This window comes from Thalassophryne amazonica, chromosome 13 (genome assembly GCF_902500255.1).
Source record: "Thalassophryne amazonica chromosome 13, fThaAma1.1, whole genome shotgun sequence".
Taxonomy (NCBI): Eukaryota; Metazoa; Chordata; class Actinopteri; order Batrachoidiformes; family Batrachoididae; genus Thalassophryne; species Thalassophryne amazonica.
This window is the reverse complement of record NC_047115.1, coordinates 30,601,189-30,615,090: the sequence shown is the minus strand read 5'-3', so window position 1 is coordinate 30,615,090 and position 13,902 is coordinate 30,601,189. Positions and strand designations below refer to the sequence as shown.

General features: G+C 40.2%; 1 protein-coding gene across 1 annotated transcript in view; it reads left to right on the top strand.

The window, feature by feature from the left end:
• Nucleotides 1-738: 738 nt before the first annotated feature.
• sorcs3b (sortilin related VPS10 domain containing receptor 3b) overlaps nt 739-13,902 on the top strand; it is a 154,070-nt gene continuing 140,906 nt past the window's right edge. Inside the window, exon 1 of the mRNA XM_034184870.1 lies at nt 739-1,575. Coding sequence (XP_034040761.1) covers nt 892-1,575 — 684 coding nt within the window. The 5' untranslated portion in view covers nt 739-891. The remainder of the gene's footprint in view (nt 1,576-13,902) is intronic.

The following is a 13,902-nucleotide window of genomic DNA, read 5'->3' as shown; positions in this document are numbered from 1 at the left end:
TGGCTTCACTAATTGAAACTAATACTTTTCAAATAGAATATTGATTTGGAAAATGCTCCATTTTTCAAATACACAGTGCAACAAATAAATAAATAAAAGTAAATGAATAATATGAAATGTGAAAGTGCTAATAAGACTAAAACAGAGTTGCTGGAGGCTTGTCAACTGTGTGGCACCACAAGTCATGAAGACTGTGTGAAGTCGAAGTAAAAGCTCACAGGCACTTTGCGTGACATTTGTGTAGCGTAATTTTAATATATTTTTGTTGGCACGGGAATTATGGGCAGGAAATGTTATGTGTATGACATAAAAGAAATAAAATCCATATTTATGTCCTTTTGTCAAAAGAATGCGCCACATTACGCACAGGAGGTAACATAGAAGTGCTTTTGATGTTATTTGGACTTTTTATGTATTTAATTTTTTAATAGGGCAACATATTAATACAGCATGAAAGGAATTACTCTTCAATGACGCAGGAAATATTTTAATTTAAAGCTCCAGCAACAAAGGCTACTTTGGTTAAGTTTTTGGATTTCCACAAAATCTGAAGAAAATGTTACAGCAATATAGAATTATTTTAACACGAGGAAGAACAATTTCAGTTCTTAATCCTGCTTTTTAAAAATCATCCTCGCACACAATGAGCTCAAACTGTTCCCGCAGTCACTCTCCGGCGGCGCGCCTGCCTGACGCACAGCGCCTCCCCAATTGCTCCATCACTTTGACAAATTCCTGGACGCGAGCGGATCTGCTGAATGTCTTCTTCCTCGTAACGATGATCTCTTCTGCGTTTTAGAAGTTCAAAAGCTCCGACACAGTGAGGTACTTTCTTGTTGTTGTTTTTTCTTTCCTTATTTTTCCTCCAGACTCTCAGTTCGGACGAAAACAATGGGACTGTGGATTTTTTGGAGATTTTGTCTGCTGGTTTTTGTGCTGCTGAACCCCTTTCATTATAAATTTCTGGCACACGCGGAAATAAGTTCTCCAAGAACCACCAGCAGAGCGCATCACCTGGATGTAACCACGCCGGAGGTACGCGCAAACCAAAAGTCAAGAGAGAAAATCCCATCCCAGTTCGATAGTAGTACTAAAGTTTTTGAAAAGGAATCTGTCGATGTCGGGGCTTTGACTCAAAACAATGAGATGAATACTGGAAATGGCGCACAAAGTGTTCTTGGAAATTACGCACCGATCGGCACCAGAACGACACCTATGCGTGCCAAAATAAGTCAGAAAAAGTATGGTAACAATTTCGAAGACCTGCAAAGGGGAGGCACCACCAATGTTTTGTTAAAAAACACATTTTATGATACAATAATGAGAAAAACTCGGAGTGTGGGCGCAACATATGGCGAAATGTTGGATAGGGGTGCGATCGGAGACGCGCACGGCTTTGTGGACAATGTCAGGAGTGTTTCCAACTCCAGAGTCGAGTATCGGCGCACCGGCGAGGAAGCCAGAGGGTCTAACGCGAGGCAAAGTGAGCCCCACCTGGACACTTCGACTTTTGCTCTATCAGGAGACTCTGCGCACAACCAGGCGATGGTGCACTGGTCCGGACACAACAGTAGCGTGAGTATCTGTTACCCACAAACCACGACACCAGAAAATCTTCCACACGCTGATTGCTTTTATTTTTTGCTCACTGAACTGTAAATACGGAAGGTGATTCAACCTGCCACATGATTACGCACAGCCGCTTCAGAGCGTGCAGTGTGGATCCCTGCGGTTGAACGTCTTATTGTTGAGCTGCAGACTTCTCTCCATCCATCCACTCCTTTTTTCGCTCGAACCTGCTGTTTGTTATTACGCGCGCAGAGGTTATCCCTGAAGCGCATTGCGCGCCCGTTTGTGTGGACGCGTTGATGGATGTGGCTGCCCGTTCTCAGGATTTCCCAGTGCGCAGCAGAATTATTTCCACAAACTGTCTCCTCCACTCTCAAGTTTAAATTAAAAGTTAACTCCGCAGGTCAGTGTGTGCGTGACACGCCGGTTATGGAAATGAGCTTGCATTTTGGGTAGCAATCACAACACATTAATAATTTATGAAATAATCAAGAAATGTCTAGGGGGTGCCATAGCTACAATTAAAGGAGATGGTGTCCAAATGTGGCCCTTCATGTGACACTTCTGAGACACAGTGTGACCTTTTGGCAAAGGAACAGTGTCTTGGTGATTGACGTTTGACTCCCACTTTAGGTGATAGTCTTCTAATTGACTGGATGGATGCAGTATGTTCCAAGCATTGTACTTCAAGGTTGTGGATGTGCACAACTTAAATGGATGAGAAGCCAATGCACCAAGCACAGATCCCATTTACACACACACACCACTTTACCTTCAAAGGGACAAAGCAGTGACGATTTTTATCTACTTTGAGCATGCAGCATGGAAAAGGGTTTGCTGAGTCCAGCATTTATCAGACACAAAGATCTTCAAAGGAAAGAGCTTTGATTTCTCTAATTGCAATCAGTTTAATGAACATGAAGATGCCAACTGCGTCCATCAAAACTACACCTGCTCATTTATTTGTGGTAAAATAACAGTAATAATAATAAATAAAAATAAAAAAAAATAAAAAAAACTCTAAGAATACATCTTACCTGCAAAATCTTTGGTTTTGTGTTCAAGCCACAAATCACTGCAACTGCACTGAAGCAGCTTTTACACCCCAAGAGTAATAAATAAAGTAAGAAAAAATAGTGGAACTCAATCACATCATCATCATCGCCAAGATGGCAGATCAGCCAAGTGAAAATACGAGGTCTGTTAAAGTATCGTACCTTTTTATTTTTTTTCAAAAACTATATGGATTTGATTCATATGTTTTTACGTCAGCCAAGCTTGAACCTTCGTGCGCATGCGTGAGTTTTTCCACGCCTGTCGGTTGCGTCATTCGCCTGTGGGCAGGCTTTGAGTGAGCACTGCTCCACCCCTCTCGTCGTCGTTTCATTGTCAGGAAATGGCGGAATGATTTGGGCTTTTTTTCCCCATCAGAATTTTTTCAGAAACTGTTAGAGACAGGCAGCTGGAAACCATTCAAAAAATTTAAGGTGATGTGGTGATTTAATGTAATTTTGATGTGGTGGTTTCTGCCTCTCGATGGCGGCTCGGAGCGCGGTGCGCCGTGCGCCATTGTGGGCCGTCCTTAAAGCTGTAGTAACACTCCTTAGTCTCTGTGAAGCCCGTAAAATTTTCACCGAAAGCCAGATAAATTTTTTGAATGGTTTCCAGCTGCCTGTCTCTAACAGTTTCTGAAAAAATTCTGATGGAAAAAAGCCCAAATCATTCCGCCATTTCCTCGCAATGAAACAACGAGGAGAGGGGTGGAGCAGTGCTCACTCAAAGCCTGCCCACAGGCGAATGACGCAACTGACAGGCGTGGAAAAACTCACGCATGCGCATGAAGGTTCAAGCTTGGATGACGTAAAAACATATGAATCAAATCCATATAGTTTTTGAAAAAAATAAAAAAGGTACAATACTTTTCTAACAGACCTCGTAGAATAGAATGCAATGCTAAAATACCCTCGGCCATATGAGCATTGTATTCTTTATAATTTGCAGTTGTTTAATAAATTATGAAGACCCTATTGTCTTATGTACAATTTGTACATGTTCAATAAAGCCCCTCTATCAATCAAAAACAATATTTACGTTTTAACAGCATCTGCAGGAGGCTTTCCATGTTTGTTTAAATGAGCTTTTGACAACAATGGAAGTTGTGCAAATCAAGGAATATTTGTAGATCACTCTCTGTGCATTTGTTGGTATTAATGAGACACATTTAACTCCATAGGAAGTTAGATTTGAGTTAGTGGAAGTTAGCGTGCACGCTAACACCACAAAATGGTCTTGTAAATGACTCCAGAGGTATTATCAGGTTATAAAAACAGTGTTTTCAGTTTTAGAAGTGTTTATTCTCACTAGCGTTTACATAATATATTACAAAGAGGATATATTTAAACACAAGCGAAATGAAAGAGAGTTTTGCAGATAGCTACCAGCCTGTGATATCATCATGCTAACCTCCGAGAAATGTCTTGTAAATTAGTTCAGAGGTGTTATTAGGTCCACAGCATTTTCAGTTTTAGAAGTGTTTATTTCTCACTAGCTTTTACATAATATACGAGAAACATATATATAAACACACAAAAGAAAGCGGTTTTGGAGAGACCAGCCACTGACGTCACAGTGCAGCTCTACTGATTGGCAAATACCCCCGCCACACAAAAACAAACTGAACAGATTGAATCAGAATATGACTTTTTAACCTCTTAAAATAGGTCAAGGTTAGCCATTTTTGAACTTGTGCAAGGTCAAAGACCCAAGAATGTTCCCTGTGAATTTGAAGACTGTGGCAGTAATAGAACCGGACCTATGCTGAGCACAGACAGACAGATGGACGGACGGACAGCCTTTGCAATACCCAATGGCCATATTTGATGGCCTCGGGTAAAATTGGTTAGCGGTTCTTTGCTCGTTATTATCATTACATTCTTAAAACCCCTTAAGCCCTAGAGCCTATTTCACCAAAATCACATACCCATACGTTATGATTTATTTCTCAGCTTGTACAAGGTCAAAAATGCAAAAGTTTGGATCAGCTAAAAGACAGGTCCTAGGGAATGTTGTGGATGCAAAAAAAAAATTGAAAGTAAATAATACTTGGTAAGAGTAAATGAGGTTTGTTTTTTTTTTCCCCAAAAAATGAATTCCGATTGATGTCTTCATGTGCTTGGCGTTTCAGCTGTGGTTAGTTGATATGTGATTGAAGTGGATACTTTAGTAGAGGAGACTTTGCTTGACATTTTGATGTATAATAAGTGTATGCTGGTGTCAGCATTGGTTAGTTATGAGTGTTCAAATGTTCCAAAACAGGGCAAGTCCCCAAATTTGGGGACTCTAGGGTTTAAGAGGTTAAACCTAACCCTAACCTTAATCCAAACACTAACCTTAACCAACACACAAATGAGCATTTTTGAATATAAAATGCAGAATGCACAAGAATTTATAGGAATATGCACAAAATCTGATGTGTAACTTTTCAGATCATATCATACAAAGTGTGTCATGATAACATGTTTCCTGGCGAGGATCCCTACAGACATACACATGTGCATGTTTACCTCAGTAAATGTAAAGAAACTTTGTAAAATGACTGATTATACAGTTAGCGGTTCCCCTTAGCTTCCTTTTGTTTTGGAGATGCTGCTGTCCACTCAGTCATTACAAGTCGACTGTCGGTGAGCAGCTCGTTCATTTGGTAAGCAGAACGGGTCCGGCACTGCCAATTTGTTTAAACTGTGACAGTGTTTGTTGTCTAAGTCAACACTGGACCAGCTAATTTTTTTCTCCAAAATTATGAACCAAGTTGAAAAATTCTGTCATGTTCCTTTAAGGACAGAAAAACAGGACTGCTGGGACTTGGCATATGGACACGCACAGCACTCAGAGAGAACATTGTACCACTGAGGTACAAAATGGAAGTCATCATTAATTAAAAACCAGCCTGGATCCATATCTGGCTTAAAATTGGAAAATACAGTGACAACAGTCATATTATTTCAGTCATGGGATTGTTTTGACCAAATGTTTCGCCAATCACAGTAAAATGCATGAATCGCATCAGACAGAAGAGCTTAACGTCATCACCAGTTTAGTGCTTTTCTGGACAAAAACTGTGCAGAACACACACACATTTTGATCACTGAGTTTCAAATAACTGTTTTTCTTTGTGTAGCAGTGCAAGCTATGTGATGTCAATCTATCACATGACTTTGCAAGCTGCATTATTTTATTAAATGCCTTTAAAGTTACCTAGTGGCAGCTTCATGTTGGAGTGGTACAGCAAAGAATTTTCTGAAAAATAAGATGCAACGTTTGATCTGTTGTCTTGTAAGAAAATCCTTCTTGTCTCAACTCTATCCGTGAAGCAACTAGTGAGACGAAATACAGAAGTTTCATTTTGCACGGCCACAAAAGGTGTAGTTCTTGGTGGCTTCCCTCACTAGTCTCATTCTTGCACAGTCACTTAGATTTTGACAACTACCTAGTCCAGATAGATTTAGCATATGGTACCATACATTTTCTATTATTTAAGGATGGGTGGAAATTAACTTGAAAACATATTCAGTTATTTGGAAATGCTAATGTAGTACATTCAAACTGTGCCAATGGCTGACCAGCAAACATTTAATATATAGAATTTTTTAAAATTTCATAATTTGGAAAAAAAAAAAGCTTGTCATTTGATGATTGCAGATATTTTTATAAAATATTCTGAATATACAAAATATTTTTAATCAATTTATGTTTATATTTTAAATTATGCACTAAAAATTCAAGGGGTAAAAATAATTCTGAATAGGATTTTAAGGCATCACCATGTTATTTATTTATTTATTTATTTATTTATTTTTGCTTTGGAACGATATGAGAAAGAATACTTAAAATTTTGTAAACAAAGGATTGAACAGACTTCAATGCTTAATGAATCTCCATATTAAAATATTTTTCTCAGTGATTGCTTGTAATCTATACTAAATTACTAAACATTTATGTACTCATATATTGCATTTACTGTATATATTAAGTTGCAGTGTTGTCTTTACACAACTAAATATGCATATGAACATTTAAAAAATAGAATCCTTATTGTTTATAATAAACCCCAAAGGGGTGACCGTTAGTCAGATTCAGGAGGAGCAATGTGGGTTCTGTCCTGGTTGTGGAATTGTGGACCAGCTCTTTACTCTCACAAGGATATTAGAAGGGTCTTGGGAATATGACCAACCAGTCTACATTTGTTTTCTGGACTTGGAAACGGTATATGACTGGGTCCTTCAAGGTGTCCTGTGGGGGGCACTGTGGGAGTATGGGGTACCACACCTGCAACACGCGAAGTGGTCTCTATATGACCAAAGTCGTAGGCATCGAGTTCTCATTCTCAGCGTTACATGGGACCTGTTTTCAGTGGGTGTTGGGACTCCATCATTGCTGCCCTCTTGTCACCAATCCTGTTTATAATGGTCAGGATTTCAAGGCACAATCAGGGACCGGAGGGTGTCCAGTCCAGTTTGGTGACCTCAGAGTTGCATTTCTGCTTTTTTCGGATGATCTGGTTCTGTTGGCTTCATCAGGCAGTGACTTCTGATGTGCACTGAGCAGGTTTCAGGTGGAGTGTGAAGCGACTGGGATGAAAATCAGCACCTCCAAATCTCAGACCATAGTCCTCTGTTGGAAAGCAGTGGATTGTCCCATCTGGGTCAGGTGAGAGGTACTGCCCCAAGTGGAGGAGTTTAAGTATCTCAGAGTCTTCTTCATGAGTGGGGGTAAGTTGGAGCAGGAGATCAATAGACAGATTGGGGTGGCTTATGATGTTTTATGGATGGTGTACCAGACCATCATGGTGAAGAAAGAGCCCAGTCAGAAAGCGAGAATCTCAGTTTACCAGTCGATTTACACTCCTGTCCTCACCTATGGTCATGAACTTTTGGTAATGAGCTAAAGAATAAGGTCGCCGACACAAGCAGCAGAAATGCTATCCGGGCTTACACTCCTAGACATGGTGAGAATCCCGACTATGAGGGACTCAAATTAGAGCCACTGCTTCTTCGCATTGAAAGCAGCCAGCTGAGTCGGTTTGGGCATCTGGTAAGGATGCCCTCTAGTTGTCTCCCCTGGTAGGTCTACCAGGCATGCCCAACTGGGAGGAGGCCACGGGGAAGACCCAGGATATGCTGGAAGGATTGTATCTCCCAGCTGGCTTAAAAATGCCTTGGGATCCCCCGGGAAGAGTTCCAGGACTTGGCTGAGGATAGGGAAGCCTGACATGAGCTGCTTGGTCTGCTGCCACCATGATCAGGACCCAAGCAGCTGAAAATGAATGAATGATAAATCTCCTGGTTAAAAAAAAAAAACATAAGGTGGTTTAAAGGCCTTAATTTTGAGGTATTTATTTGAAAGCTATTTTCTGTTTAAGACGTTTACATTCAAATGTAACTGTGAAAGAAGTAAGAGGGAAAATGTGGTGTTTCCAAATGTTTGAATGGAAGTGCATGATTTTGTTGGTAGTCACTAATAGTTTGGACAGCGATACACTTTATATATTTATTTGTTTATTTTAAATTTTACCTCCGTACACCACTACATTGAAATTGAAGTGAAACAATGAAGAAATCAAATCTAGGCTTAAGTCTCCCATGTGCCTTCTGGAAAACTGTAACTGATATTTCACATCTATTATTTAAAAATCATTCTGTTTCTTCACTCTATGAAGCTGTCACTGGTGATGCAACAAGCAAAAGTTGCACTTTTCACAGTTTCTCCAGTCACAACAACAGAAACCAATATCTATACTCTGTCTGTACTTCGTGTATAGTTTTAATTGATATAAAATGGATTTGTGTTTGTTATGTATAAAGTGTATTGCTTTGGTTATAAAAAATTGTTAAAATATTTGTTGTAATTTTAGAATCTCTTTACCTTTGAATTGTATGGCATTTCATAATTTGTTGTTGAAATGAGAACTTATTCGAAAATTTTATTTACAGACTTGTAACAGAAGCATCAAATTAACATGTGATGCCAAAGGTTTCCCACTTTGTCTCTTGTTTTCCACACAGTTCAATAATTGATGACATATTCAATCCACACTCCTCTTCTTTGGATTACAAAGTGGTAACATTTTATTTTACATCACCTTTCCGTCGTACATCAAGCAAGAATGGGAATTCTTTCCCATTCTTGCTTGATGTACGACTTCAGTTGTTCAACAGTCCGGTGTCTCCATTGTCGTATTTTGCGCTTCATAATGCGCGACACATTTTCAATGGGCGACAGGTCTGGACTGCAGGCAGGCCAGTCTAGTACCCGTACTCTTTTACTACGAAGCCACGATGTTGTGACACGTGCAGAATGTGGTTTGGCATTGTCTTGATGAAATAAGCAGGGACGTCCCTGAAAAAGACATTGCTTGGATGGCAGCATGTGTTGCTCCAAAACCTGGATGTACCCTTCAGCATTGATGGTGCCATCACAGATGTGTAAGTTGCCCATGTCATGGGCACTAACACACCCCCAGACCATCACAGATGCTGGCTTTTGAACTTTGCGCTGGTAACAATCTGGATGGTCTTTTTCCTCTTTTGTCCATAGGACACAATGTCCATGATTTCCAAAAACAATTTGAAATGTGGACTCATCAGACCACAGCGCACTTTTCCACTTTGCGTCTGTCCATTTCAAATGAGCTCGGGCCCAGAGAAGGCAGCGCCGTTTTTGGATGTTGTTGATGTATGGCTTTCGCTTTGCATGGTAGAGTTTTAACTTGCACTTGTGGATGTAGTGACGAACTGTGTGAATTTACAGTGGTTTTCTGAAGTGTTCCTGAGCCCATGTGGTAAGATCCTTTATACAATGATGTTTTTAATGCAGTGTCGCCTGAGGGATCAAAGGTCATGGGCATTCAACATTGGTTTTCAGCCTTGCTGCTTATGTGTAGAAAGTTCTCCAGATTCTCTGAATCTTCTGATTATATTATGGACTGTAGTTGATGGAATCCCTAAATTCCTTGCAATTGAACATTGAGAAACATTGTTCTTAAGCTATTGGACTATTTTTTCATGCAGTTGTTCACAAAGTGGTGATCCTCACCCCATCTTTTCTTGTGAATGGCTGAGCCTTTTGGGGGTGCTCCTTTTATACCCAATCATAACACTCACGTGTTTCCAATTAGGTGTTCTTTGAACATTCATCAACTTTCCCAGTCTTTTGTTGCCCTGTCCCAACATTTTTGAAATGTGTTGCAGTCATCCATTTCAAAATGAGCAAATATTTGAACAAAAACAACAAAGTTTATCAGTTTGAACATTAAATGTTATGTGTCGACGCGGGTTGAGGAGCGGACCTGCGTCTGACGGAACCCAGCGCTAAAATAACCAGAAAGCGGTTCCAATAACAAAACAATTTATTTCTCCACCCTCTGGTGCATAACAAAGTGTATAAACAAAAGATGCGTCAGTCTGGTGGAGTGAAGGCTGGCACGCTCTCCAGCGCCTAAAAGGATCGAAGCCTGGCGCTTCTGGACTCACTTTTACCGCCAAACACCCCCCAGGTGGACACGACAAACCGACTCTCTGCGAAGGATAGAAGAGGTGAGGTAAGTCAGCAGTTACAAGCGATATCCTTCAAAAGGCACACACTATCAGCAACACATTCAGGTCTGTATTTAAGCTTTATGTAAATGAGCAGCTTCTCACAACAGGTGGAGGATCAGTTGTCCGCACGCCACAGCAGTGAGAAGCGAGCTGCACAATTCTCATCACAATTCAAATATACTGCGTAACAAAATACCAAGTTACTATCAACAAGTAATCAAACAATTAATCACCTCTGATGTGTGCTGACAGCATGTGTCCCTCACCCTTCCTGCTTCACAGGCACGATGTGTCGAACCCAGGCGTGGTCCTCAGCGTCTCACAAACGAACATCACAAGGTCGAGTTCCCGGCAATTCTGCTTGAATCACACATGGCTTAAATGCAGAATGCCATCTCATTATCTGCTTCAGCTGAAAGTCTTTAAGGTTGCATGTGAGCACCATCCACAGGTGCTGCACATAACGTTGATGAGGGTGAAGGACTCTTCTGCCAGCACCTTCTCCACAGACAAATCAGTTTTCATACCACCTGGAGAGCAAAGAAAAGAAAAGAACACCAAAATGTCCAGCCACACCCCCCCAACACACAACAATTAAATATCTTGTCTTTGTGGTGTATTCAATTGAATATAGGTTGAAGAGGATTTGCACATCATTGTATTCTGTTTTTATTTACATTTTACACAATGTCCCAACTTCATTGGAATTGAGGTTGCAAATAACCCAGTAACCACTCATATGCCAGTCCTCTGATACCACATTTCTGTAATTTGTCCAATAATAAGGAATGATCTATGGTGTCAAATGTGTTCTGTAAATAAAAAAAAAAACCAAAAACAAAAAACAACAACAGCGTATTTCTTAGTCTTAATTGCATTTGTAATTTGTTCAACATAGTCAGTTAAAGCCAATGAAATCATACAAATTTTTTTCTAATTCCAAATTGGCTGGCTGTCTTGGATCACTGGTGTCTTTCTTGGAGGGTCAGTCAGTTTTTGACAACCGCCTACTCTAGACAGATTTACCATACTAATAGAATAACATGCTTTTTGAGGGCGGTATGGGAGAGCGACTGGGCATGGTCGGAGGGACTATGAAAATGCATACCACCCTCAAAAAGCATGTTATTTGCATTATTATCACTTACTGAGATACAGAACACGTGGAATCACTTTAACAATAGTTAATGTCATTTCAAAACGCACGACACCCAACAAACACATACATAAAAAGTTGGCTCACTTTAACTTTTGTTGTGTTGGCTGGTACCACGCTGCTCTCCAAATTGGCCAGGGCGTCCTTTATCAAGCTGGCTGCTTTGGCTGCTGTTCATTGTCGGACTATCCATGATAAAATCATTCGGAATGTCCATATTGGGACCAACACACACTTCTCGTCTTTTCATTTTTTCGTCTGCGGACAGTTCTTGGGCTGCGTGCTATGATGTCATCAGTTTATGCACAGTGGGTGGGTATTGGGATACCCGCCCGCTACTGTGGGCAGGTATAAACAGGTAGCGTAAATGTAAATCTATGCTACCAGCCCAGCAACACCTCGGTACGTGATAAAACTGCACCATAGTGTTTGTATTCTTAAATAATTAATATACATGAAGTACAAGAAGTTCATTTTCTTGGAAATGTTCATGTATCCATCCCCTGACTTGTCCAATCAAAACTGGCTGTAAAACTGATCATTTATAGGTGGTTAATAGCAGAGGTGGGATGAAGTCACCATCAAGTCACTCTTAAGTCATAAATCAGCAAGTCCCAAGTCAAGTCTTAAGTCATAATGACCACCAGTTTTTTGCAAACTCACTTGAGACTTGCAGATTGATGATTTGAGAATGACTTCATACCACCTCTGGTTAATAGTAATCCTTATTAATTTAATCCGATTACTTATAGAGTCTGAAAATGGAGGGGGTCGTGTATAAAAATGGCTATTTATGAAATAATTAAATCGATATTTTTGTTCAACCTTTGATATAAAGCTCAAAATCTACACTACTAGCAAATCTCGACTGTTTTATTTTAACTCCATTGTGGTAGTGCACAGAGGCACAATTAACAAAAGTCGTGTCACTGTCCAATTACTTATGGACCAGCTACATTTACAGTTTCATTCTGTGTTTTTATTGTTATTGTTGTCTGTGTAATTATTGGGCTCGTCTCAAGAAGACCGAAGTGGTCAGTGGCCTTGATATTCACACCAATGTGTGATGAAATAGCAGAAATAGCTAATGACCAAAATTAAATAAAAATAAATAAATAAATAAATAAATAAATGCAGTTGTCTTGGGATGTCCTGCTTGGGAAATCAATATTTCTGTCTGTTCCCTCTCAGGGGTGTCCAAACTATGATTCGACTGTGTGAGTAATGCTTTTTAACAGCACGCCTGACACTCTGGGGACACACAGGCATCCCAAACCTCCGAAGGCAAAAGTCTTGCGTGTGGCTGCCAGCTGCCTATTTGGTGATCAGAGAGTTATTGGCAGCCAAATGATTTCAGGCTCCTCACTGATCATTTTTTGCAAGCGTGTTTCACTGACATCTGACCGAAGTGGAGCCCGGCGTTAAAGCAGAGGACAGTTAATGAGTGTGTTTTATTGACGTGGCATCCCCTCAGCTCCTGCAGCGCACCTTCTGCTGTGTCTCGGCATAAATAACGTGCACATACCTCGAAAATAGTCTGGTTCATCGTCATGGGCCAGAGACTTGAAACCGGTCGCCAATCTGGAGGCTGCATTAGATAAACCCTGTTGCTGTTGTCTGCGGAGTGAATCGTTTTTGTTTTGGTGGCGCTTCGTCGAAGGTGGCAAGAGTCAAAGCGATCTGTTTGTCTAGTTTTTGTGGCTGAGACTGACTGGGAATAGGTTGGCCTCCTGGGCCCCATTGTTCGCACACTTAATCAGAATGAGGCAGTTATTGTTGCACATAATCTCATTGGTATAAATAGATAATAAAAAAGCGGAAATGGCACAGCCCTGGGGGACACCTACGTTTAAAGTCGGTTCATTAGACAGACAGCCATTCCATTTAACACGCCGGCGCACGGTGCATAGAAACTCCTTGATCCATAAAATCGAATGGAATGGCTTCCCAATTCACAAAGGTGTTTGACCAGAGTTTGTGGGTGTTACAGGAGGATGAAAAGCACATCAAAAAGCTGCAGATAAATCACAGCTCGAGTGCTCAGATGTAACCTAGAAATTTGAAATGTCTTTTTTCTTGATGTTGTTGCTCCAATGGAAAATAGTTCATACTGGTAGTGTTCTTTTAGATTTTGCATCAACAAATGCATTTGCACTTGATTTTGCAGTTCACATTTGCTGTCAGTTCAATTTAATATAAAGTTAAATGATATTCAGACTCGGCATGTGCTATATGACATTATACATGTTTTATTCTTGCAGCTTTTATTGTCCTTTGACTCTGACTGCTATCTAGAGAGATTTTAATTCATGCCACGCTTGAAAAATAAAACTGATATGGCTTTTTTAAAAGTTAACTTTTAGTTTTTTGTAAGTTTATAAGCAGTGGTGGCCTCGGTAAGCTTCGCTCATGAAAAAAAGAAAAATAATAAGACAAACAAGCTTATTTCAAGTAATATGTAATGTCAGTCACACCTGCTCAGAATTCCCATCATGTATGTGATGATAAGATTATTTCCTGCAACAAGTCCAGACATGTCCAGCAGATAGCAGGTATACAGTATAATAAGCAAAACAAGATCAA